This window comes from Pogoniulus pusillus, chromosome 4, assembly GCF_015220805.1.
Source record: "Pogoniulus pusillus isolate bPogPus1 chromosome 4, bPogPus1.pri, whole genome shotgun sequence".
Taxonomy (NCBI): domain Eukaryota; kingdom Metazoa; phylum Chordata; class Aves; order Piciformes; family Lybiidae; genus Pogoniulus; species Pogoniulus pusillus.
Genome location: NC_087267.1, coordinates 32202612 through 32229547, shown reverse-complemented (window position 1 = coordinate 32229547; position 26936 = coordinate 32202612). Strand labels below are relative to the sequence as shown.

Below are 26936 nucleotides of genomic sequence, written 5' to 3'. Positions count from 1 at the left end.
TGCCACGTCCAACCTTGCCTTGAAGTGCCCCAGGGACAAGCTGTGCTGGGGAAGTATAGGCTGCATGTTAGGAGGAAGATCTTGCCAGAGAGAGTGATTGGCTTTGGAATGGGCTGCCCAGGGAGGTGGTGGAGGCACCATCCCTGGAGGTGTTCAAGAAAAGCCTGGATGAGGCACTTAGTGCCATGGTCTAGTTGACTGAACAGGGCTGGGAGCTAGGTTGGACTGGATGATCTTGGAGGTCTCTTCCAACCTGGTTGATTCTATGATTCTATGATAAACAGCCAGTCCTGGAGTGTGACATCTAAAATAGGTCAGGTAGGCCATGCTGTAGACATTTCCACCTCTGCTGCAGATACAGCTGGGAAAGCAGAGGGCCTTACCCAGGCAACTTCCACTACAGACAGGGAGAGGAAGGCACCTCTGAAAGGCTGCTGGGAAAGCTCCATAGAGCTAATTAGGCCTACTGGCAGTGCAAAGGCACTCCCTAAGCCTGGGAGCTCTGGAATACAAGTCCCACATCAAGCACTTCAGGCTGCTTGAAATTTGCATTTTATATTATGCAGAAACTCACAGACACAGAAACCGAACAATAACTTGGGAAGGACAAGCAAAGATCTTTAGCTTCTGTTTTCAGATAAATGCTCCAGCCCTGGTTAACAGCCTGGCTTCCTCCCTCCTGCTGCCCTTCTCCCATGCTGTATCTTCCACTCTAGGCTATGAACTGGCCCCTTCTCTACAGCTGGGTGGGATCCCTGTCCTGTCTTCCCATAACCCTTGCAGCCTAGGGCTAGGCTACCTCTGCCACACGCAAGCAAAAAAGGTTCTTGTTTCTTGGGCTGAAGAGCACGTAGAAGCCAGTGCTGCAGCTCCTGGGCAAGCATACGATTCACCAGACAGTGTAAATGGCATTCAAATGGGAAGCCAACATTCCCACGCTTGAAGAGGAGCCATCAGCTGCTGTGCACGCTCCCAGAACAGGCAGGTGTTCAAGGGGAATTTTTTCAGGGAGGTGCTCCAAAGTGCAGTGAAGCTCAGGGCAAGTTCAGCATGTTCCCGCAGATCTCCCAGCACACACTTCTGAGCTTGTATGGGAGGCAAGAGGCTGGCCTGCTGCACAGGATCAGTAGCAAGTAGCCAAAATGAAGAGGTAATTAAGTAGGAGCTTCTTTTCAGGGATCAGTATTGGCTAGGGGCAGCTGGAAGAAACTGATATCCTGCAGGATCTGATGTCCCAGCTCTAGTGGGAGTTGTGGGCTTGTAGCTGTGAACAACCAAGGAGAATATCACAGTATTATCAGGGTTGGAAGAGACCTCACAGATCATCAGGTCCAAATATAATTCTTTTAAGTTCTTTAGAGAATTTGATAACAGCAAACTGCCAGTCTGACTTGTGGAAACAGAGACGCTCAGATCAAACTGTACTCATGAGAGGAAAGAAATTCCAGCGCAGCAAAATGTAGTTTTGCTTACTAAGTTTTAAATGATTGTTTCACTCCTGAAACATAATATGATGTAACAAGATGTGAGTGAAATTTTCTACGGCTCATTATTAAATTACTTATTAAAACAAAGTTTACATTATTTCTGTTGAATTTACTTGGCAGTTTCCATAAATAACTCTTACAGAGTAAAGAATAAAGTTTACTTTGGAAAGTTCTATGACTTTACCCTCAACTCGTATTCACTGTAGAAAATTATTAGTATTGCTAGAAGTAGACAGATTCATTGGCAGTAGATGGTTGATTTGTTAAGTACTAGTGCCAAAGAAAACAAATTAAGCTTTGCAACATACTATAGCATCTCAAATTGACTCACAAGAGTGGGAACGAGTGAAAAGTAATGTGGCAAAAAAGCAAACTGCAGAAACTTTGGGTTTTTTACAACACTGTTCTGCTGTGTGTTAGAAACCCATCTCTCCAATAAAAACTGAACTTTGCATGATAACTAAGGTTGCTTTCTTCACTTGAATTCTAGCTGTTTGTCCAATCCAGTAACGTAGTGAGATGCTACAGCATCTTTCTGCTGTTACATTAATTTCTGCAAGCCCACTCAGTGGGCTTTTGTATGTCCACTGAGGACTGTGCCAGCTGGCACCACTGGCCTGAGAGTGTGTGCTGGGGAGGAATCATGCAGCTAGAACAGCTGTTGCTTGTAAGGCGCTGGAATTGGGCAGAGGACTGAGCATACTTCACTCTTTCATTTTGCTACCTGTCATCAGCTGAAGCTGTATCAACCTTTGATTCATGCAACATGTTTATACTGCAGCAGCTTTTGCTATGATATACAGCTATAGTTTCCAGAGCATTTTGGTGAGCTTTCACAGGCTGAGTGATGTTTTTGGCTGTTTGTAAGCCAGTATTTGCATTATGCATGCAAAGTCTGCCATACAGCCATGTCCTATGGACTTCAAATAAGGAAGGATAAGTAGCATCTTTTGTTTCTTTTCCAAATTTCTCTGACAGAACTGAAAATTTGAAAAATCAGATATTCAGGTTAAATTTAGTGATAAATCAAGCACATCCAAGCATTAATTTGAAACCACAGAGGCTGGGTCAACTAATGTGAGAAAATCATTAGCACAGAACCCAAGAGATACAGTAGGAAGTGCACATGCCTGCCAAAGAGGATGAGGCAGCTAAAATAGAAGGCCTAATGATGCTGCCTCATTTCTACTAACTTTGCTCAAAATCCATTGCTTTTCCAAGACCAATCCTATTCATGTTACTACTGTGCTATGCTTCACAGAACACAGTGGCAGACCCTTGCCCAGCATAGGCTGCTTCTCAATGATTCTTGTTCTCTAAGCCCCAAAAGCCTGTATTATCTTTTCTTCTCATATGACCCTGCCATAGCCCGTGGCTAGGTGGTCAATTATCTGTTGAACTATTCACTGGCTAGCCATATTGTAAAAATTACATCCCATGGTTGGCTTCTCTAATTGGATTATGTTCAGCAACCCAAGAGTGAAGTTAATATGTAGTCGATTCAGATAATGCAGATCTATTGAAGAATGCTCTGAAAAACCTCCTAGTGAAGTTATTGTTTAGTGCCCATTGTGGTATTTTCAAGATTTCTCATTACTAAATAGTTGTCTTTTCAGCTGGAAAATCTTAACATTAAATTTTTAGCAATTACATTTCCTCCTGATCAGGATGAATTCCATGTTTTTAAATGTTAACTCAAAATGCTTTTTTCTAGCCATTCACCAGGAGAGAATGCTTTAACAAGCAACAGAGCAGAAGAGCTCTGAACTGTTATATAAAAGAAGATGGCCTTGAAGGGATGCAGAATTTGATTTCTCCCTCATGCATCAATTTCAAAAGGTTTGATTTTAAGTAAATCCTTCAGCTTTAATATCTCCCAAATAACCCACATCAGAAGAGACTCCCCCCCTCATCCAGTAAGACAATTAACTTTACAGATTAAGTCCATTTTAGATTTAGTAGTTTCTGTCCTTATGACTACAACTGTAATTTGAGCATCTTTCTTCTCTTGCTTCTCTGTAAGAAACTGGAAAGGATATGATAAAAAGTGTATTTACACTTGTATCCTCACATTTGATCAAATGAGCATATCTGCCTACATTTTAAAATAGCCTAATGTCTGATATCCTTGCCTTTTTAATGCCACATCTTGAATCAAGAAACCAGATTATGACCATAGGCTAATCAGCAGATGGAAACATTTCTTCTGCACTAGAATTTACCAATAGTGCAAAAGATTTTGCAGTAAATTATTGATAACGACTTGAAGAGTTGGTAGTAGAGTTAACTATGCCCCACCAAAACAGTTTGAACACAGTACTGAACAATGTCAAAAAACTCTCAACTATAAAACCCACCTAGGTAAGAAACATATGAAGGTATATACAGAATAGTATTAACTCAAAACATGACCAATAGAAACAGTTCACTCAACGAAATAAAATAATCACTCATGACATGAGACAGGGTCCTTGGCACAGACAGTGGCTCCTGCCTTATATGTCACTCCAAGCATACACCTGCACTATGAGAAGATGGGAAATCATGCCTTGATGCAATGAGGCATATATCTAGAGTAGTCTACTTCAGTGTAGTTGTGATTTGTATTAACAAACAGCTTTTTTCCTGTATCAGCTTATAAAATTTCTGTAGCAGATGACTCACTTCCATGCCAACTATTACTGGAGATTCCTCATTTCTTCAAAACAAATTCCTCAACCAATCATGCTCTTATTTCTTACATTGCATTATACTCCTATGTTTGCATTGTCCAGTACTTCCATCATGTTTTACAAAGGCCTAAACTACAGGCCACCAATCCTAATGCGTGCCTAAGTGTGAGTGCTCTAAAAAATCTGAGTAACAAGCAAGTCAGAAGTCCTCTGGAGAAGAACTGGCACTTCCCAGCAACAGAAATGTTGAAAAATCCTCAGGGTTTGCTTGCATTCAGATAATTTTTTTTCAGTCTGACTAGTGCTGAATTCAAAAGTACTATTTGGTATTACATACATGACTACTGCATTACAGTCACTTAAAAAATACTACAACAAATGAAAATGAATTGCACCACTAATTTATAGGAGTGAGCTGAGAAGTAATCTTGTGCAATTGCCTGGATAAAAACTGAGAGCATGTAGACTGGAAATATCTCTCATGAGAGTCCCAAGGAACATTCCAGTATGTGACAATAACCTTGCAGCACTGCAGACGTTTTCTAGGGATTAAAAAGCTTCTGTGCTCCTGTAAGTGCTGATCTTCAAGAAATCATATTAATGATATTTAGGCATATTTCAAGTCTACCATACCTCTGTTAAAACTGCCACAGTAGCACACACATAGGGCTACTGCTGAAACATCTGTAATGCACAAGACAGAAAAATGCAATACTGACACTGGAAACAGGAGAATTCAACAGAATTACAGCAGTAATTCCTGTCTAAGTAGCTGAGTCTCACTCAAGAAATTTGGCTGTAGTGCACCTCACTAAATCCAGTTCTGAATGAAGAAAACCTGAAGTTTCAGTTTTCTCCCTTCTGTGTAAATACCTGTTGTTTTGAGGCAAATTATCAATAAGATACATTTCCAGTGCAAAAACTTTCCAATTTGACTCTCAAAGTTATTACGCTGAGTATAAGGCAGTTGTAACTGATTGCCCTGAAAGAAATAAGCTCAAGCATATGAGAAACCCAAAAATCTTATTCAGCCCAAGATTATTTGATTCAAGCATGTTTATAATGGCACCTTGAATTAACCAAAGCCTCTGGACAGACTTCTACCCAGGTCTTCTGCTTGCTAATAACCTCAAAATACCAAACGGAGGTTTACAACTCAAAAGCCAGGTTTAAGCAGGAACAGGTAACCTTTTAGAGTATAGAAAATTCAAAATGACTCTACAAGACAGAGTACAAGCAAAAACAGTCTATGAAGAAACTTCATCTACCTACAGTGTCTTTCCAGGCAGACCCTTACCTTTGGATTTGGCTTAGTTCAGCGATTCAGTGCCTTTCTGGGACTGTGAAAAATCCTACAGACAGCATTTATGGCCCTTTTGAGTAGTTGATCCTTCCCATCAAGATAGCAGTCCAGCTAAATACCTCTTCCCTACACTCCTCAGTTCAAAGCAGCAGCAAACTCACCTTCTGTTTTCTTTGACAAAGCCATGTGACATATGAATGAGAGCATGGAAGTGAAATGAGTCCTGTCTGGGATTTACAGCCACATATTGGCAAACTTGCTCTGATCTGGCCAGGAGTCCTGGGCATATGGGGTTACCAAGAGCTGTCATCACAAGCACATGCCCAAAACCCATCAGTTTTTCTTGGGGTGTCAAGGGGGCAGAAAACATGAATACAAGGCAATCTCCACAAATAAAATGTTTTGGTCCATTTTCTGTTGTCCTGAGCAATAGGATATAGTGTCCAGGCCGTACGGGTCACTACAGCCCCTGTGCAGCCTGGAATGCCCTAAAGAGTTTTGGACAAAGATAACTCGAAGGCACAGACTGAGCACTGAGGTAGCTGTATGGCACTGATTGGACTCAGATCCAGTTCTTGTCTTAAGCCCATTTTTAAACACACTAAATATATGGTGTAATCTGAAACCAAGAGAAAACACAAGGCAGCTCTTGCTACCTCTGAGTAATGAATACAAAAAAAAAGAATGTGCATGTGACTCACAGATAACTGACACAAAACAGTCACAAGCAGAAGCAGAGACAGCAGAGATTCTTCCCTCCCTGCCTTCCCCTCCTACCTCAGTTACCTACCAGCCAAAAGCAGTACTTGGCACACAGAAGGTGCTAATTCCCTTTTCCACTTGGATTATAATAACTGAGACTTTCAGCTGTATACTTTGGCAATCACACAGTGTTACTATTGATGGATTAATTTTGTCTATAGTAAATAATGCAGAAAAGTAATGGATATTAACCTGGAAATTCTGCTTTGTGTTTAAGTCCAGAATGAGAGCCAGGGAAAGATGAAAGGCAAGTTAAGTCAATCAGCTCATGAAGAGAATCCCACAGGAAAATGGCCCTTCTGTTACCAAAAGTCTGTTCTCCCATAAGATATTCATGTTTCTTTAACTTGTCTCCTACACTACGATTAACCACCTTGGGCACTGTGATATATAAAGCAATTAAGAAAGCGACACAACATTCCACTAGAAGAGAAAAAGAATGAAGTGAATGAATGGTGGCAAATAATGAACGTGCCAAAACAGTCAGACCAGCAGGACAAAATGTCAAGACACAGCTGAATTTCAATGCAGTTGCCACTTGATATGAAGCTCTCAGTCCTCTCTGAATGTGTCTTATGGTGACAAGGGATCTTTAAGTACTGAGTGGCTGCATTTCTCAGAATATAGCATCTCATCAGAGAGGGTGTGTACACCTGAAACGCACCAATCCCTACAACTGTTTACACAAAACCATCGATACCTCTCGAAGAACACAATGAAGTAATGGTAAAAAGCAGAGATGAGTATTAAAAGTACCTGTGCAAAATCAGCCGCAAGCCGCATCTTCCCACCTTCACCAAGGGGCCTTATTAGACTAGCGTTGCGAATAAAGAGCTCAATTGCTCTTTGAGACATGGCTTCAGTGTTATCAAAGACAAAGTCAAAACATTCAAAATGCCTGAAGTAGTCGTTCATAACTCTTACTATAAAACCCTGAAGTTCTTTCATGTACAGAGAACAAGGGACATCTGGTTTTCCTGAGCTGGATAATGATCTGAAAAAAAATGGGGACAGTTAAATTCATCTTTAAAACACAACCAAAAACTACTGGATTCTGAAAATATTTTTTTTTTCCATCCTACGAAGTCCAGGCATGAATTGTAGAGTCTCATTTCTACTCAGAAGAAGGACCATGTAGCACTCTCTGAAACTAGTTAAAAAACACCTCTTTATCCCAACAACATAAAGGAAACCAACCCACTCCTACGCAACTTGGAAAGCCTCCACCTGTTTGGCAATTAAACCTCAACTTCAGCTTCTCAATTTCAATGTCCCAGTTGTTCATTTGAAACTCTAATAATGGAACAAAAAAATACAAACACAGGTCACAGGATTACTAGCTAAGTGTTTTCTGCACAGAATAAATTTCCTAGATTCCTCCAAACCCAGGATTTTAAAGTTAATCTAATAACTGCAGTGCAGAAGCTACAGGACACAAAAATCAACCACCTTTTGCTTTCTCTGAATCATAGTCAAGCAAAAGAGCTCTTCCTAACTCAGGAACATGAGCATACAGGCTACCTAATAGAAGTTGGCCTTTTATTGGAATCAGTTTATCCACCTAGAGAGATGTATTGCTAGTGGTGGAAAAGAATAAATGTCAGAGGAAAATTTAAAACACTTCTGAAACACAAATTTTCAGTAAATTTCCATGGCAGAAAACAGGACATCTGATGATTATATAAGCAATGTCAGAATAAAGGCTACAACCAAAGTAACAGGAAGGAAGTCTTTATTATAGACAGGACTCAAGATCTTGATCAAGATGCTTGAGCGTGTCCAGAGAAGGGCGACGAGGCTGGTGAGAGGCCTTGAGCACAGCCCTACGAGGAGAGGCTGAGGGAGCTGGGATTGGTTAGCCTGGAGAAGAGGAGGCTCAGGGGTGACCTTATTGCTGTCTGCAACTACCTGAGGGGTGGTTGTGGCCAGGAGGAGGTTGCTTTCTTCTCCCAGGTGGCCAGCACCAGAATGAGAGGACACAGCCTCAGGCTGTGCCAGAGGAGATTTAGGCTGGAGGTGAGGAGAAAGTTCTTCACTGAGAGAGTCATTGGACACTGGAATGGGCTGCCCGGGGAGGTGGTGGAGTCACCGTCCCTGGGGCTGTTCAAGGCAAGGTTGGACGTGGCACTTGGTGCCATGGTGTAGCCTTGAGCTCTGTGGTAAAGGGTTGGACTTGATGATCTGTGAGGTCTCTTCCAACCCTGATGATACTGTGATACTGTGATCTCTGCATGCTAATTAAAATGCTACAGGAAAACAGCATACCACACTAAATATGAGCTTTCAATTAAAAAAGTAATTTGGAACTACTTAATATTTAATGATACTTTAGAAAAAAATCTCTGATTTTGAAACTTTATTGCTTTATTTATTATGCTTTATTTTGAGAAACAAGAACATTGACAATCCTGTAGATTGTTCATGAGCCCACAAAACATAAGTTTTGAAAGCAAAAGGGATCTTTTATGCACAAAAATGTCTTCTTCTTGGCTTTAATTTTCTATTGAAAATGAATTTTAGTCAACAAATATGCTGGGGAAAAAAAAAGGGAAGATAGATAGGTGTAATTCTGCCTTCTGTGTTCATCAAGCATAAAGTATCACCTTCCCCTTCACAAAAAATGGCTCTTACTCCAAGGACATTGTGGCAATATCAATCTATTAAACATATGGACATGTCTTACCAAAACAATGAAAAAATTAAAGAATATTTCTAGTTACCCAGAAAAATCTTCCTGGTGCATAGTGATGATGATAGCTTCTATTGAATCCCCTACAGAGCTCAGTAAGAGCTGAACAGCACTGCCCATTAGATCATGGACTGCCTAAAATAGAATAAGAAAAAGGCAGAAGTAAGGAAACTGAAACCAGAAGCATTTACATTTTTGACCCCCCCAAAATACCTTGACAACAGTGCTTGTTATTATCCTGCATTAGAAACTGCTAAATAGAAGGACAAAAGCCTAAAACAACATTTCTGATTAACTGATTTTCACCAGTAGAGTATAGAAATAAGGCTGTTCACTATAACTATCTAGCACTCCTGGTTTCTAAATGTACATGTTTTGGTGGACAAAGTTTGTTCAGCTGTTTGTTTTCCCAGACACTCAAGCTGCTCTTCATTCCTCTGCACATGATGAGTGCACAGCAGGATGAACAAGGATAGCTGTCATCCAAGAGGGCTGCACAGCCAACCACATAGAATCCCAGGAAAACACCAGGTTGTATAAAAATCACAATTTTATGTGTGTTGAGGGGGTAAACAAAGATGACAAAGAATCCAGTTATTACTGTGTGAATGCTGCAGAGAAAGATGTTTATTTTCAGTTAGGTGGTATCTGGGTTCTGACCATTATAAGAACGTTGCTCAAGCAATAAATTGCCACAAGCAACACAAATGTAGCTGCAGATAGAACAAAATGTTCATGTCCTAATATCTGCATATCTTTGACTAACATATATTAGCACAAAATAATACCTGGGAAAATAAGTCTCATAACACTCTATGCTGAGTTAGGAACTGGCTGGAGGGCCGGACCCAGAGAGTGGTGGTGAATGGTGCCACATCCAGCTGGCGGCCAGTCACTAGTGGTGTCCCTCAGGGATCAGTGCTGGGCCCCATCCTCTTTAACATCTTCATAGATGATCTGGATGAGGGCATGGAGTCACTCATCAGCAAGTTTGCAGATGACACTAAGCTGGGGGCAGATGTGACTGAGTTGGAGGGCAGAAGGGCTCTGCAGCGGGACCTTGACTGCCTGGACAGATGGGCAGAGTCCAATGGAATGGCATTCAATAGCTCCAAGTGCTGGGTGCTGCACTTTGGCCACAACAACCCCATGCAGAGATACAGGCTGGGGTCGGAGTGGCTGGAGAGCAGCCAGACAGAGAGGGATCTGGGGGTGCTGATTGATACCCGCCTGAACATGAGCCAGCAGTGTGCCCAGGTGGCCAAGAGAGCCAGTGGCATCCCGGCCTGCATCAGGAATGGTGTGGTCAGCAGGAGCAGGGAGGTCATTCTGCCCCTGTACTCTACACTGGTTAGACCACACCTTGAGTGCTGTGTTCAGTTCTGGGCTCCCCAGTTTAGGAGGGACATTGAGATGCTTGAGCATGTCCAGAGAAGGGCAACAAGGCTGGTGAGAGACCTTGAGCACAGCCCCACGAGGAGAGGCTGAGGGAGCTGGGATTGTTTAGCCTGGAGAAGAGGAGGCTCAGGGGTGACCTTATTGCTGTCTACAACTACCTGAGGGGTGGTTGTGGCCAAGAGGAGGTTGCTCTCTTCTCTCAGGTGGCCAGCACCAGAATGAGAGGACACAGCCTCAGGCTGCGCCAGGGGAGATTTAGGCTCAAGGTGAGGAGAAAGTTCTTCACTGAGAGAGTCATTGGACACTGGAATGGGCTGCCCGGGGAGGTGGTGGAGTTGCCATCCCTGGAGCTGTTCAAGGCAAGGTTGGATGTGGCACTTGGTGCCATGGTGTAGCCTTGAGCTCTGTGGTAAAGGGTTGGACTTGATGATCTGAGAGGTCTCTCCCAACCCTGATAATACTGTGATACTGTGAAGTGCCCATTTTAAGTGTAGCAAAACCAGAGCCCTGTCCCTGTAGTATTCAATTACCTTTAAGGCTGTTGCAACTGTTTGCTCAGCAGCTGCTGGAAATGAGCTCTGATTGGTAATAACCTGAAAATTTTAAAGTAATTGTTAACAGCCAACAGTCAAATAATTAGAATTTACAATATTTAATTTCACTTTAAAACGCACTGAGTTATCCTTAGCAACGAATGGTTTATATAGGTGTAGATAAGAGTCAAAGGTAGCTTATACAGACAGAATTTTCAATGCACCAGTATCAGTCCTGTGCTCTCAAATTTCCTATGGACTCTGCTTCTGCATTTACAAAGAAATCAAAGAAATCGAGTTCAGCTGAAATTTAGCTTAAGGCTTAAAAGAATCAAAATAAAAATAAGTAGTGTGTTCTCCCTCTGCTAAGCACAGAATTCATGGAGAACTACACAAGCAGCTCTGTGACAAGCATTTGAAAGAACAGCTGCTGTTTCTCAGTATCATTACTATCTGTTAAATACTTATATGCAGCTACAACAATATTAGAATTGAAAGTAAAAGAATAACTTGAAGGAATATTCTACCAATTTTCTTGCAGTTATGAACAAGCTATACAACAGTATTTTTAAGCCAGGTAAGTACTGAACTCAAAATCTGAATCATATCAGATCTCCCTCCAACACTTAAGGTGCAGGAGGTTCATTACTAAATACATCAGAGAAAGCAGACTTAAAAGTTGATCTACCATCTGTTTGCAAAATCCAAGCAACGTCTTTTTTTTCTCATCAGGCTAAGATTTAAACACAACTAACCACCACTACAGCATTTTGTTTTAATTTACCGAGACTCTGTAAACACTTGCACCACTAGGTCCGTAAAAATAAGTTATTCTTAACTGTTCTTAGTCCTGAAAACGTTTCCAGGCCAAACTTTGGTCACAGCAACAATGCATGAAAATATTTGTGATGTGAAGTTTTTCTTTATTTCACTCTTTTCTTCCCCTTTTGTGCTTGCCCACAATTGTGGGAAAGCCGTGAAGGCCATCTGAGAAAGATAAGCTTGGATTGGGTAAAGTGCAGACAAGGGTTCTTGGGCTGACTGGTACAAAGGCAAATCTTAGTTGACAAGGATTTGTTTAGCCTCCCAGAACAGCTGTGAGATATAATAGCTCTCTATAAACACATCTTTCACATTTTTGCTAATACTGACACCCTGCCAGTGAATACAAGGTCTGAGAAAGTCTCAAGGAGTTGTACAAATGCATAGCAAGGTGTAGCTCAATCTAAAATTGGGCTGCATTTGTCATAGTTCTCATCAGCTAGTAGGAGAATATGCATAGAAGTTAACATTACGGCAAGAAGAGAAATAACAAAGGAAGCCTACCTTCTGGACTGACTGGTGCAGTCTGTACAGTGAATTAACTACAGCCACATTCCTCCTCTGCCCCTCTGTGAGTGGTCCAATCACCTGGCTGGCATCTCCTTGAGTAGACAGCTGCAACGATTCCAGAAGTTGTTAAGCATTACTAGCTCTTTGAACAGTGCATCACCACAAAAATACAGTTAACACAATTCAGAACATGACAGAAAGCCATAGCACTTCAATAACAATGTTCTTTCATTTAACTCTTGTCTTTATTCAGATCATTTCCACCCCCAGATAATACAACAAGAGCTACAAGAAACTGCTATTTCAGCTTCCAAACACAGCACTCAGAACCAGATCTCTTGGAGATACCTATTTCCAACATAACTTCAACTTTGTAATCTCAGAGTCAGGTGAAGCCACCTACCCAAGGATGCAGTATAAACTAGCAGCAACAGAACCAAAAGGTATGCTTTTCTGCATCACTCAGTCCTTACTTCTGCTCAAAATTCAGTCTTCTCATGTACAACTGTTTCTTCAAATAGATGGTTCACAGCTTTGTACATTATTGGTGGCTTGTAAGTGAACAGGAAAACAGAACTGCAAGGACCAAAACTGCTAGTCTTGCCATTAGAAAGAGCTCCATCCATTAATCTTTCAGAGAAAAAAAGTATTTAAATGTCTTCATATTTAAGTTCCACAAAGCACCCATTTTTTATCATTACCACAGAAATCAAAGTGCCATGTGACAGCAGTTAATTACAGATCAGTCCCATAAGGATATCACAGTGCATGTTTCTAATTTAAAGTGAAATAAATTGTAATTGCGGAACTAAGGGAAATTCTGTTGTACACTGAAAGCTGCAAAAATGCAAAGAATCAACAAAAGGCTACGAGAATGCTAGAAACACATCTAAAAATCACAGCAAGAATAGCTAGAAGGGTTTGCTGAGATATAATTATCTGAATAGTTGTCTGTATTTCAGGATATAAAATTATCCTTCAGGAAACTCCCAAAGATGCCTAGCTCCAAAAGTCTCACAGTAAAAATAAATTCAACTCATTGAGCAAGTTATCAAGGGACTTTTATGAAGTGTGTCTTTAAATACAGCTGCAGGTCCTACAGAAAGCTCCTAAACTAGAACTGAATATCACAGTATCACAGTATCATCAGGGTTGGAAGAGACCTCACAGATCATCAAGTCCAACCCTTTACCACAGAGCTCAAGGCTACACCATGGCACCAAGTGCCACGTCCAATCCTGCCTTGAACTGCCCCAGGGACGGTGACTCCACCACCTCCCCGGGCAGCCCATTCCAGTGTCCAATGACTCTCTCAGTGAAGAACTTTCTCCTCACCTCCAGCCTAAATCTCCCCTGGCACAGCCTGAGGCTGTGTCCTCTTGTTCTGGTGCTGGCCACCTGAGAGAAGAGAGCAACCTCCTCCTGGCCACAACCTCCCTTCAGGTAGTTGTAGACAGCAATAAGGTCACCCCTGAGCCTCCTCTTCTCCAGGCTAAACAATCCCAGCTCCCTCAGCCTCTCCTCGTAGGGCTGTGCTCAAGGCCTCTCACCAGCCTCGTCGCCCTTCTCTGGACACACTCAAGCATCTCAACATCCCTTTTAAACTGGGGGGCCCAGAACTGAACACAGTACTCAAGGTATGGTCTAACCAGTGCAGAGTACAGGGGCAGAATGACCTCCCTGCTCCTGCTGACCACACCATTCCTGATGCAGGCCAGGATGCCACTGGCTCTCTTGGCCACCTGGGCACACTGCTGGCTCATGTTCAGGTGAGTATCAATCAGTACCCCCAGATCTCTCTCTGGCTGGCTGTAACAATTGATGGAGAACAAAAGGAACAAACATAATGTGTACATTTTTAAGTTATGGGAAGCCATGAATCTTTACTAGTGAAAACCATTCCTGCACTTCCCTGCCATAGCTTCCACTTGGCATAAACACAGACAGCATGCAATCAAAGTTACTTAGGATTTGCTAGCATTTCTAATAATGAAGTTTTAGACAAGTTCCTGCAGCACACAGCATCGCAACAGCATTACAGTGGAACTATCAGTTAATTTCCTTTTCTTCAAATTTAGGGATTATTTCAGGATAAATAAGTTCCTGAGGCCTTTGAAGAGGGAAATATCTTTACCAGTTATGTCTTCAGTTATTTGACATCAGAATGCATCCTCAGACTAGATGACAAAGTATCATCTCAGCATCTTCCTGCCTTTCTGATGAGAACAGCCACGTGAGTTTCTTCCCGGTTATTTCTATCTGACTGACCTGACTGGTTTCAGGAATTCTGCTTCTCAGGCTTACAGCTTCACAGACTGACAACAAAAGAGCTGTTCAGAAATACACCCTGTCCACATAACTGACTACCCTCCCAAACTCCAATAACCTGTTTGTGACACCTTTTTTTAAAGCACTGTACAGACTACTCAATTGAGGTTTTGCACATCTGCAACTACTAAACATAAAAGATATTGCTAAGAAAGTACCATTTTACATCTTGGTCACAAAAAATTTCAGTTCCTCAAAGTCTGTTGTAAAAGTTTCACAATTTCTTTTCTTCAGATGTGACAAAATCATTAGGCTCTGCATATTTTGCTGGTGAAGTCCCTTAGTGTACAAGTGCCGTAGCACACAACAGCTCCACAGGGTAGGTCTAAAAATGCCTTACAAGCAGCCAATCTTTCTAAAATTGTTTACTATAATAAATCAATCTATTTGAACTTCAACAGCCAGAAGTGTTGAAACCTTGTCTACTTTAAAGTAAAATCATTGGTCTAAATCAAAGAGGCTTGGAAAACTCAACTCTTGTAACTAACAGTATAAGCTGGGAATCCCGGGGCTCTCTAGGACTGCTTCTCCTCCAAGTGTGCCATGGGAACACTTGGCATCCACGTGGGTAGGCATGCTCTACCATCATGAAAACACCTAGTACCTACACTGATAGGCATCTCATCATCACGGGCACATCTGGCACTTAACACAGGTAGGTGTGCCCTATCATCTGCAACAGTACTCTAGAGTGGTTGTCCTCACCTCTTGCTGTCACTACAATCATTTCTATGACTTTACTTTGAGGCAAAAAGGTTCCATAGAGACTATGACCCACATGGTTCATGTACATACACTTTTGTCACTGGCATGTATCTGGATTTCAAGTAGTCTATTGTTATTCCAGTATTTCAATGCCTCAGGCTGAATTCTTGACATCTCTAACATCCATTGTACAATCATCTAACCAGGTAGGAAAATGCCGTTCTTGTGTCTCCCTGTTTCCACCAAACCATGGTTATGGCCCACTTACCTCAGACATAGATTACTCCTCAATTTATTTTCCATCATGCCAGGCTTTATCAATAATTGACATTCGTCACTATCATTCATATAGCAAGTATTTTGAAGTTCTGTGCTGGACACAGCATATGCATTTAAGCCTAGAGTAATGTAACTCTTTCTCTGGTATCTATCTATTGAAGACTGTGATGCGTGGACAGGTTAAGTCAAGTGTGAAGTTTAGCCACATCCACTCAGGTGACAGACACAATCCAACAGCCTTCTTTTTGATGGGGGCAGCAGAGACAAAATCTGATACCTTTTCAGTTGGCTATATTAATCCAGAAATGCAGAAGGCCAGGAGAGTAAATTTATGCTAAGCAGAAATAGGGAAGACAGAAAGGGTGACTTCACCCCAGATAAGAATTTATTTCTCCAGGGAACCTTCACTCACACTGAGAGGTAGTCTGGCCTGCTAGCTGAATACAGAGAAAAAGAAACCATAGTGAAGCCAGACTTGAATGAGTAGTGAACAACAGGGACTGAACTGTTCAGTATTCATCATATATAGCAATTGATTCCCTTCAGCTCTTCACTTTAGTCAGGTGAACACTGTCCTGTTTTTACTCCAATGCCTGTCTGCTATCTACAGCAATTTCATGGGCAGTAGCAAAGCACAGGTGGATAAGGGGCGAGTTGAGAGCTTGCAGGTGTGAATTAAGGGACAGGCTAGCATGGGTGATACAGCTGTGGGTGTCTATTACAGGCCACCTGATCAGGAAGTTGATGGTTGACGAGGCCCTGGCTCTCATGGGGAATTTTAACTATGCAGATATTTGCTGGAAGGGCTACCCTGCCAGCCAGCCACAGTCCAGGAGGTTCCTCTAGCGCACTGATAACTTCTTGATGCAAACGGTGGAGGAGCCAACTAGGAAGGGAGCACTGCTGGATCTTACCCTCACCAACAGGGAGGGTCTGGTTGAAGCAGTGAAGGTTGAGGGCAGCTTTGGCCTCAGTGATCATGAGATGAGGGAGTTCAAGAACTTGTCTGGTAGGAACAGGATCTTAAGCAGGACTACAACCCTGGATTTCAGGAGGGCCAGCTTTGGCCTTTTCAAGCGACTGTTGGGTGAAATCTCATGGGACAGGGTACCAGAAGACAGAGAGGTCCACAATAGTTGGTTAACATTGAGGACCTCTTCTTCCAAGCCCAAGATTAGTGAATCCCAGCAAGTAGGAAATTGAAAAAGGGAGCCAGGAGGACCTGCATGGTTAAGTAAGGAACTGCTAAGCAAACTTAAGTGGAAGAAGAGAGTCTAGAGACCACAAAAGGAGGAGGTCACCATAGGGCTGTTGTTAGAGCATGTAGGGAAACAACTAGGAAGGCTAAGGCCTCACTGGAACTCAACCTTGCAAGGGAGGTCAAGGATAGCAAAAGAAGGCTTCTTCAAATACATTGCAGGAAAAGCTAATGTTAGAGGCAATGTAGGCCCTCTGCTGAATGAGGTGGGTGCCTTGGTGACAGAGGACATAAACAAGGCAGAGTTACTGAATGCCTTCTTTGTCTGTACTGCTGGAGACTGTCCTCAGGAGCCCCTGACACCTGAGGTACCAGAGGAAAGTATGACAAAGGAGTCTTCTCTGGTTGATGAGGGCTGGGTTAAGGAACAGTTGAGTAATCTGGACATCCTGATTAAACATTTTGTGAAGAACCTCAGTTTCAGGCTAATTAAGATCTTGCACGCATCCTTATTGACAGTTTTGAAAACTGTTTATTTTTCTCTTCTCTGAACCAGCCTCGGCAAACCCACGCTCTAAACAGCAGGAAACAGTAATTCAGGAGCACAGAGATCTTAAACAAAAATAAAATGAAAGTAGTGTCTCTAAACAAAGCATTTGATCTGACTCAAGGATCACAAGATAATGGGTTTTGATGGCACAAATTGAACTCCAATTGTCAAGCTGACATTTGTAGGAATAAATACACCCTTAATAGAAGCAGCTGATGTGGCTGTACCTCTGGCAGAAAAGAATCAATCCATCTGGTACTTGGCCTCCTGCTTGATCACAGCAACTTATTATAAATCACAGAATGAATTAACAGTTTGAGTCAGCAAGTCTTGGCCCTGGGATCTCTCCCATAAGCTACAAATAATTGGGATGATATACTGTTAGGTTTAATGCTTTCCATATGGCACAAGGAATCTTTTGCAGTCTCTCTCAATCTAAGAAATACAGAATCAGTTTGCTAAATTTGATAACAATTAAACAGTTCAGCAGAAATTTACAGAAAAATCTAAACTCCACTAGCTATGCCAGCTAATGTAGAGCACAATTTGCAGAGAGACATAATTTTGGGGGTTGAAGTGTGGGATTTGAATGAATGTGTCAGAGTAAGTAAGGTCCTTTACCGATGTGGATAAATCAAAGTTAATGCTCTGATTTAAAATACAACAAACAAACCACAACAAACAAACATCACACAAACAAAAAAACAAAACAAACAAAAAAACACCTCCACCCAAACCAACAACCACAACAACAAATCAATAACTACAAGTCAAGGCAAGGATAAATCACAAATAAGAATGTATGTTCTTGGAATGACTTCTAATTTTTGGCAGCAGAAGGAATATTTAAAGGCATGATGAAAGGAATAAGCTGTGAGTTCAGGTAGTAACTTCAAATGTACACAAAAGCATTTATTTTGCACGTTCAGGACATTCTTGTAGCTTCCTCAGAAGAATGAAGATGATATATTCTAGGAATGTAGAAAAGGAGGTCTATGGCAAAGGCATTCAAAATCTTATGGAAAAAACCATTTCCTTATTTTTAGAAGGAAATTTGAAGGAAATGTTATGTCCTTTACCACAAAAAAAGACAGAACATCATGCTCAGACTATTCAGGGTAAAGCAACAGCAATCACTGAACCTTTCCCTTGGGTGCATTTCTGCTTTAGGGTTTTCTTTTTGGGGGGTTTGTTTTGTTTTTCCTCTTTTTATCATTTTCAAAAGCAAAAGAAATGGAAAGAAACCAGCAAATGGTAATTCTGTAACAGAAAAGACAGGATTTATCTCCAAGTATCTAAATCATCTGAGAAAAAAAGCAGTGTATAAATTAACAAAAGTGAGTAATGCTCTTAAATAAGGAGATGCCTTAAAACAACTTTGCGATCACAAAGAACCTAAACTCAAATTCTTTAAGGAATCTGAGAGAATCCTAAACTAAGGCACATAGAATAACTTCTAAAAATTATGGCCACCTCTTTTCAGACTCAGATTTATCCAGTCAGCCCATATCTGAGGAAGATTTCAAGGACAATTGTGCTGATCCTAATACATCTGACTGTAACAGCTTACTAAATTTTTCATGCTTGGCAAACTAATGTCCGAATGACTAATCGTTTTTCATATGACATATCTCTATATATAAACTCAACCAGCTACAGAGAATGCACCTCCAGAGGTGAAGAACAGACATCCATCCACAAGACACATGGAGATGGATCCAACACAATCACAGAATCATTGAAGATGGAATAGATCTCTGAAATGATGTCCACTCAGTGACCTAACATCATCATATCAACTAGATCACGTTACTAAGCGCCACATCCAATCTTTCCTTAAACACTTCCAGCAAGGCGACTCTACCGCCTCCCTGGGCAGTGCATTTCATTGTCTAATTAACTTTTCCATGAGGAAGTGCCTCCTAACATCCAATCTAAATCTCCCCTGGTACAGCTTCAGGCCATGCCCTCTGGTCTTTTCACAAAAGAAGATCCTGACCCCCACCCTACTACAACTTCTGCATCACAGAACTTCAAATTATCAAATGAACTATTTTGTTCTAGGGTGCTCTAAGGTTATAGAATCATAGAACCAACCAGGTTGGAAGAGACCTCCAAGTCCAACCTATCGCTCAACCCTGTCCAATCAACTAGATCATGGCACTAAGTGCTTCATCCAGTATTTCCTTGAATGCCTCCAGGGATGGCAACTCCACCACCTGTGTGGGCAGCCCATTCCAATGGGAAATCACTCTCTCTGGGAAGAACTTCCTCCTAACATCCAGCCTAGACCTCCCCCATCCTCTTGTTCTGTTGCTGGTTGCCTGGGAGAAGAGATCAATCCTCACCTGGCTACAACCTCCTTTCAGGTAGTTGTAGACAGCAACTGAGCTCTGTCCTGAGCCTCTCCTCCTCCAGACTAAACAACCCCAGCTCCCTCAGCCTCTCCTCAGAGGGCTTATGTTCCAGGCTCCTCAACAGCTTCATTGCCCTTCTTGGGACACGTTCCAGTATCTCAACATCTCTCTTGAATTGAGGAGCCCAGAATTGGACACAGTACTCAAGGTGTGGCCTGAGCAGTGCTGAGTACAGGGGAAGAATAACCTCCCTTGTCCTGCTGGCCACACTGTTCCTGATACAGGTCAGGATGCCATTGACTCTCCTGGCCACCTGGGCACACTGCTGGCTCATGTTCAGCTACAATCTTGCTTTTTTCTTACCTGTTAGAAGCATTACATGCTAGATCTAAAGCAGTCTTTTAACCACCTTGCCAGCAAGACAAAATGGAATACACTACTCTCAAAACCAGACTTTTATGCTTGGATGATTTATTCTGGATTTTATCCAGTATCATCCTCAAAAAAAAAAAAATCACACATTTGTTATGTGAATCACGATCTAACCAGCAAAAAACAATGTGAGAATCAAGAAAATGTTTCATGAAGCTATTTTTAATGCTACTTTCTTGTCTAGATTCTTAATTCCATTTTCAAATTTAAATGCTTAAGTGACTTATCAGCTAGACATTTGTCAAGCACTCTCTAACCATTTTAAGTAGCTTCCTAGTGACTGTTTTAACAAAACTCATTTTTCATCAATGGAAAAAAAATTACAAAACCTTAGCTGACTTCTGATTATTTTTCCATTGGTCCTACTAACATCTTTAGTTTATGACATACTAGAATAATTTCAGAATAATCACTATTTCACTATACAGTAATAAAAATTAAAGATGTTTTTAAATAGTATGTAGGAGGCTATTATATACTAAACTAATTTCAGAATAATCACTATTTCACTGTACAGTAATAAAGCCTTGTACATACTATTTAAATACCTAATAATGAATTCCTCTAATATGTCAAATACTGAATTCATAGTTTTGACCTCTCTCATTTAAACAGCATAAATAGAAGTTTTTCAATGGCAGTGACACTACACATTTCATGAAGAAGTAGGGACAATCAAATCTTCCACATTACATACGCCACTGTAACTGACCTTCTCCTTACAGGAAACCTTTGTGAGCTGATTGCATTACACACTTCCATCCAAAGCTCACAATGTTCAAAATTTAGACAGGAGAACTAGCTACATTTCTCTGGAACTGTCAGACAGTTCTGTAGCTCTGTGGTAAAGGGTTGGACTTGATGATCTATGAGGTCTCTTCCAACCTTGGTGATACTGTGATACAAATCTCACCGTTGGGTTACGTCCTCAATAGTGATCTGCCCAGAAATTAAAACTTACCATTCAATGTAACACCATCCACACAGTCTCAAGTTGTGCCAGGGGAGGTATAGGCTGGATGTTAGAAGGAAGTTCTTCCCAGAGAGAGTGATTGGCATTGGAATGGGCTGCCCAGGGAGGTGGTGGAGGCACTGTCCCTGGGGGTCTTCAAGAAAAGACTGGATGAGGCACTCAGTGCCATGGTCTAGTTGATTGGATAGGGCTGGGGGATAGGTTGGACTGGATGATCTTGGAGGTCTCTTCCAACCTGGTTGATTCTATGATTCTAAGACACGGATTAATTCTTGTAAGAGGTAGTCAAAAATCCACTTTATGTCACTACGAGGAGAATTTATCACGCTTTTCAATTCAAAACTATCACAGGCCTCATCAATTCCCTGGAATTTAAATCTGGCATCAAAATTTCACCAGAAGAATTTAATTCCTGGCAATCTTTTCTCTCTCTCCCTTCACCCTGCACACCCCTGCTACACTGATTATTCAGCTGGTTGTATTTAGCTAGGTCAGGTAAGAGGAGTTGTATTTAGCTAGGTCAGGTAAGAGGATAAGCAGACAAAAATCCAGCAACGCAGATATCCGAAACTGCACTGTAAGGTGAGTAAAGATGGGTAAAGCTCCTACTGGAGAGGCAGCTCACATCCCCTGTCTCACTAATACAGCGCATGTCACTGAGGAGCAGGTATACGTTAAACAAGCGAAGCAATGGTTTTGATTAGTGTAAGGCGCATTTCTGCCTAGCAAAACAAAGGACTAAAGGCAAACCAAAAAATTCTTCCCTCTGTAAATAAAGTCTTCGTTTATTTTTTTTTTATTTCACAGTATCACCGAGGTTAGAAGAGACCTCACAGATCATCAAGCCCAACCCTTCACCACAGAGCTCAAGGCTACACCATGGCACCAAGTACCACGTCCAATCCTGCCTTGAACAGCTCCAGGGACGGCGACTCCACCACCTCCCCGGGCAGCCCATTCCAGTGTCCAAAAACTCTCTCAGTGAAGGACTTTCTCCTCACCTCCAGCCTAAATCTCCCCTGGTGCAGCCTGAGGCTGTGTCCTCTCATTCTGGTGCTGGCCACCTGAGAGAAGAGAGCAACCTCCTCCTGGCCACAACCACCCCTCAGGTAGTTGTAGACATCAATAAGGTCTCCCCTGAGCCTCCTCTTCTCCATGCTAAACAATCCCAGCTCCCTCAGCCTCTCCTCGTAGAACTCAAATTCACAGCTTGCTTTCTTGCAACACATTATGGATATTTCTCCTTGTCACTGCACAGCAGGGGCACAATCAATCAATCAAGAACTTGTTTAGCCCATCCTCTCTCTGGCTTTCCTAGACAACCACTAGTACAGATTGAAATGTTCTAAATCTATTTCTATCTCTGAATACTCAAAGTAAAAACAAATCCTTCTCACCTGTTTCGCTACTGCAATGTTTCAGCTTCAAAATCCCATCTTCTCTTCCATTGCTGCTTCTGTTAATAATTTTACTGACGGAGTCATGACAGTTCAGTATAGTCTCTGGATCAGTTATACTACTCTAAGCCTTTTAGATTTTGGACAAAAATGTGCCATTCATATTGCTTATCATCTAAATAACCTCCTGAAAACAGCTAATTTGAATCTCTGCTTTCCTCATCAAGCATGACAGACACTTTTTCTTCTATAAATGACACTACAAAAATTTCTTGTAAAGACACTGCCTCCTTCTAAGCTCAAAGTTCAAGCTGAATTAATTGTTGTTTTCTATTCCACTTGGCATTGCACCATTTTGTTTCCTCATTCTCTTTACTGCAACAAAGTTTACAAACCAAGGGGAAGCATTAATAAACTGGAGAGTTAAAACAGTTAAAATATAAAACCAAGATTAGAGAGCATCTAACTGTAACCTCAGCAAAAGAGATAAAGGAAGATCTGTGAAGCAATGGCTTTCAAAACTGCATCATCAAAACCAAACATCTGACTATCTTTACTGACTATCATATAGGAGATGCATCATAAACCTATGATGAAAGAAACAATAAAATAAAAATAATGAAGATTCCTCTGCCACAATATTCCAAACAGTTATGATGATGGGATGAATGTGCAGAAAGTTAAGATGTATTTTAAATCTCAGTAATTACAAAATAGTTTTTAAACATATTTAAAGGAACAGCTTTTTCGCAGAAAATTTGAAATTTTCAAGTGGTGTGAGAAGAATATGGTCTGTTTTCTCACAGCCTGCCTCTCTGAACTCAAAAAACCTCCCAAATAATCTATTCCAATCCATTCTAAATGTTAGCTAGGGGCCCAGAGGTATTGAATAGGGAGATACTAATCCTGAGTATTAAACACATGTGGGAAACTGAAAATATCATTATAGGTAACTGCAGAAGATTAAGCTACCTGAGCAGTATTGAACAACACAACCGTAGCTGAAGATGGAAGTAAAGCTGAGTTTGGAATCTTGGCACCTGCGAATCACAAGTTCCCATATAAACTGGTGAGGTGGTTTGGGTGTTCCCCACCCCCCCCACACTTTAGAAATCACCCAGACTAGACTCAGATGGCACTGGGAATATAACTGAAGCTATTTATTTACAGCTAGCACAATATACAAGCAGATATTTACAGTATATACAGTTATATACAAGGTAATAGAGAAGCACAACTCCCCTCCCAGAAACCTGAGTCCCCAGGAGGGGCTCTCAACCACCCCTGCACCTTCCCCCTACCCCTCTCAACCTTACCCCAATCCTGAGTAAGAAAAGAGGTGCAGCCAAGAGGTTAAGGAGCAAGGTTAGTGGCAATGAGGTTAAGGAGATGTAGCTTCGTCTAAAGCCAGAAGCTGAGAGAGAAAATGGCAAATGTTATCTAATGTTTACTTTCTTGTTCCCATACTTCTCAGTGAGACTGTGAGAGAAGTTGACATCACAATTGTTTTCCTTTTCACAGCTAAATTATCTACTTTCTCTCACCGAAACATTCTAGCCTGCTTCAAACTAGCACAGTTATAGACAGAAATATACAAGGTAAAAGGTAATACAGAAACACAACTCCCCTCCCAGAAACCTGAGTCCCCAGGAGGGGCTCTCAACCACCCCTGCACCTTCCCCCTGCCCCTCTCAACCTTACCCCAGTCCTAAGGAAGAACAGAGGTTCAGCCAAGAGGTTAAGAAGCAAAGGTGAGTGGCAGATGAGGTTAGAGAGATGCAGCTCCGTCCGAGCCCAGCCAGAAAGTGAAGACAAAAATGGCAAGAGTGTTATCTAATGTTTACATTCTTCCTCAGCAAGACTCTGAGGGAAAGTAGACATCACCGTTGGTTTTTTTCTTTTCACAGCCTATGGTCTAGTTTTTCTTACCAAAACATTCTAGCCTGCTTCAAACTAGCACACCTGGATTGAAGGCTGATGAGAGCCCACCTGTCCTTGTTTCAGCCTTAGTGGAAAGTGGGCATTTACTAAAATCTTTGTAAGGTCTATCGCAGACTGACAACCTTACTGGAAGCCTCAGGAAGGAGACCTGTGACTGAAAAGGTCTGTCAGGAGAAAAATTAAACTTTAAATTCTATAGAATAGAGATGAGGCACAATGGTAAGATAATGCACTGAGCCACACAAGACTTTAGTATTGTGGGCAACACTAAAAATATTTTAAGAACAACTGCAGCAGAGCTGACTTTCTTTTCTGTGTATTTTGATGCTAATCTTATGTAATGCATCTGGTGCTGATCAGCATTACAAAGATCAGCACTCTAAAAATATCTGAACATGACAGATAGATAGATGCTCCTCAGTCTATATCTTCATCCATTATCTTCACTAAAAACAGAATTACAGAAGTTGGACGCACTGGCATCCAAAAAGGTGTCGTCTGAGTTGGCTCAAAGAAATATTTGTCTACCTGAAGAAAGTGCTGAATTCCTTTAAAAGAAAAAGTTAATATCCAAAAGTATCCCTTTATCCATCCAGCAGTACTTGCTAAGAAGTCACAGACTCATCACAGACTCTTTGTTCAAGGACTAAAACTCTGGTAGAAACACCAAATGCTATTTGAGAGTAAGTCCAAGTATAGCTGACACAGAATCATAGAATCAACCAGGTTGGAAGAGACCTCCAAGATTATCCACTCCAACCTATCCTCCATCCCTAGCCAGTCAACTAGACCATGGCACCAAGTGCCTCATCCACTCTTTTCTTGAACATCTCCAGGGACGGTGACTCCACCACCTCCCTGGGCAGCCCATTCCAATAGCAAATCACTCTCTCTGGGAAGAACTTCCTCCTGACATCCAGCCTAAACCTCCCCTGGCACAACTTGAGACTGTGTCCCCTTGTTCTATTGATGGTTGCCTGGGAGAAGAGACCAACCCCACCTAGCTGCAACCTCCCTTCAGGTAATTGTAGACAGTAATGAGGTCACCCCTGAGCCTCCTCTTCTCCAGGCTAAACAGCCCCAGCTCCCTCAGCCTCTCCTCATAGGGTTTGTGTTCCAGGCCCCTCACCAGCCTTGTTGCCCTTCTCTGGACATGCTCCAGTACCTCAACATCTCTCTTGAATTGAGGGGCCCAGAACTGGACACAGCACTCAAGGTGTGGCCTGACCACTGCTGAGTACAGGGGAAGAATAACCTCCCTTGTTCTACTGGCCACACTGTTCCTGATGCAGGCCAGGATGTCATTGGCTCTCTTGGCCACCTGGGCACACTGCTGGCTCATCTTCAGCTTACTATCTATCAGTACCCCCAGGTCTCTTTCCTCCTGGCTGCTCTCCAGCCACTCAGTCCCCAGCCTGTAGCGCTGCTTGGGGTTGTTGTGGCCAAAGTGCAGAACCCTGCACTTGGCCTTGTTAAATCTCATCCCAGTGGCCTCTGTCCACATATCCAGACAGACACTACAGACAGAAAAACTTGCTTAGGAAAGCATGTCTGTCTTTTGAAGTTCTGGCAATCTAAGGTCTTAAGGCCAAAAGCAATGTCACTATATAATTCAGCATCTTCTAACTTTTGCCTTAGATTTATGTACATCACAAGTAAAAACTCTGAACTCCACATGCTAAAAAAAAATTGCCAACAAGTACTGTCCTAAATAATCTCCAGCCACAGCTCAGGAGAAGCAACATTGCAGACTATTCCCAAAAGGGTGCTGGCAGGCAAGCACATGCTTTAGGGAAGAAGAACCTTCCCCAGCAGTGCAGCAGGCTGCTCTGCACCATGTGCTAGTTTGAAGCTAGCTAGAACGTTTTGGTGAGAACTAGCTTACAGGCTGTGAAAGGAAAACAATGGTGATGTCTACTTCCCTCAGAAGTCTCACTAAGAAGTTTGGGAAGAAGAAATGTGCCAGGGTAGGTATAGGCTGGATGTTAGGAGGAAGTTCTTGCCAGAGAGAGTGATTTGCCATTGGAATGGGCTGCCCAGGGAGGTGGTGGAGGCACCATCCCTGGGGGTGTTCAAGAAAAGCCTGGATGAGGCACTTAGTGCCATGGTCTAGTTGACTGGCTAGGGCTGGGTGATAGGTTGGACTGGATGATCTTGGAGGTCTCTTCCAACCTGGTTGATTCTATGATTCTATGATTCTAAATGAAAACATTAGATAAGACTCTCGCCATTTTCATTCTCTCTGCCTTGGGCTGCTAACTGAGCTGCATCTCCTTAACCTCACCTTCTTAACCTCTTGGCTGAACCTCTATTCTTCCTTGGGACTGGGGTAAGGTTGAGAGGGGCAGGGGGAAGGTGCAAGGGTGGTTGAGAGCCCCTCCTGGGGACTCAGGTTTCTGGGAGGGGAGTTGTGTTTCTGTATTACCTTTTACCTTGCATATTTCTGTCTATAACTGTATACACTGTAAATATCTGCTTGTATATTGTGCTAGCTGTAAATAAATAGCTTCATCTATATTCCCAGAGCTGGCTGAGACTAGTCTGGGTGATTTCTAACGCAGGGGGGGGCAGGGAACACCCAAACCATCACACACCAGTTG

General features: G+C 42.0%; 1 protein-coding gene across 1 annotated transcript in view; it reads right to left on the bottom strand.

Annotated features, from left to right (window-relative positions):
• The window catches only part of COG5 (component of oligomeric golgi complex 5), a 205206-nt gene that overhangs the window by 18969 nt on the left and 159301 nt on the right, over positions 1-26936 (bottom strand). The window contains exons 15-18 of the mRNA XM_064142495.1: positions 12171-12281; positions 10842-10904; positions 8945-9048; positions 6981-7218 (exon numbers count right to left, since the gene is read on the bottom strand). Of these exons, the coding sequence (XP_063998565.1) occupies positions 6981-7218; positions 8945-9048; positions 10842-10904; positions 12171-12281 (516 nt within the window). The remainder of the gene's footprint in view (positions 1-6980; positions 7219-8944; positions 9049-10841; positions 10905-12170; positions 12282-26936) is intronic.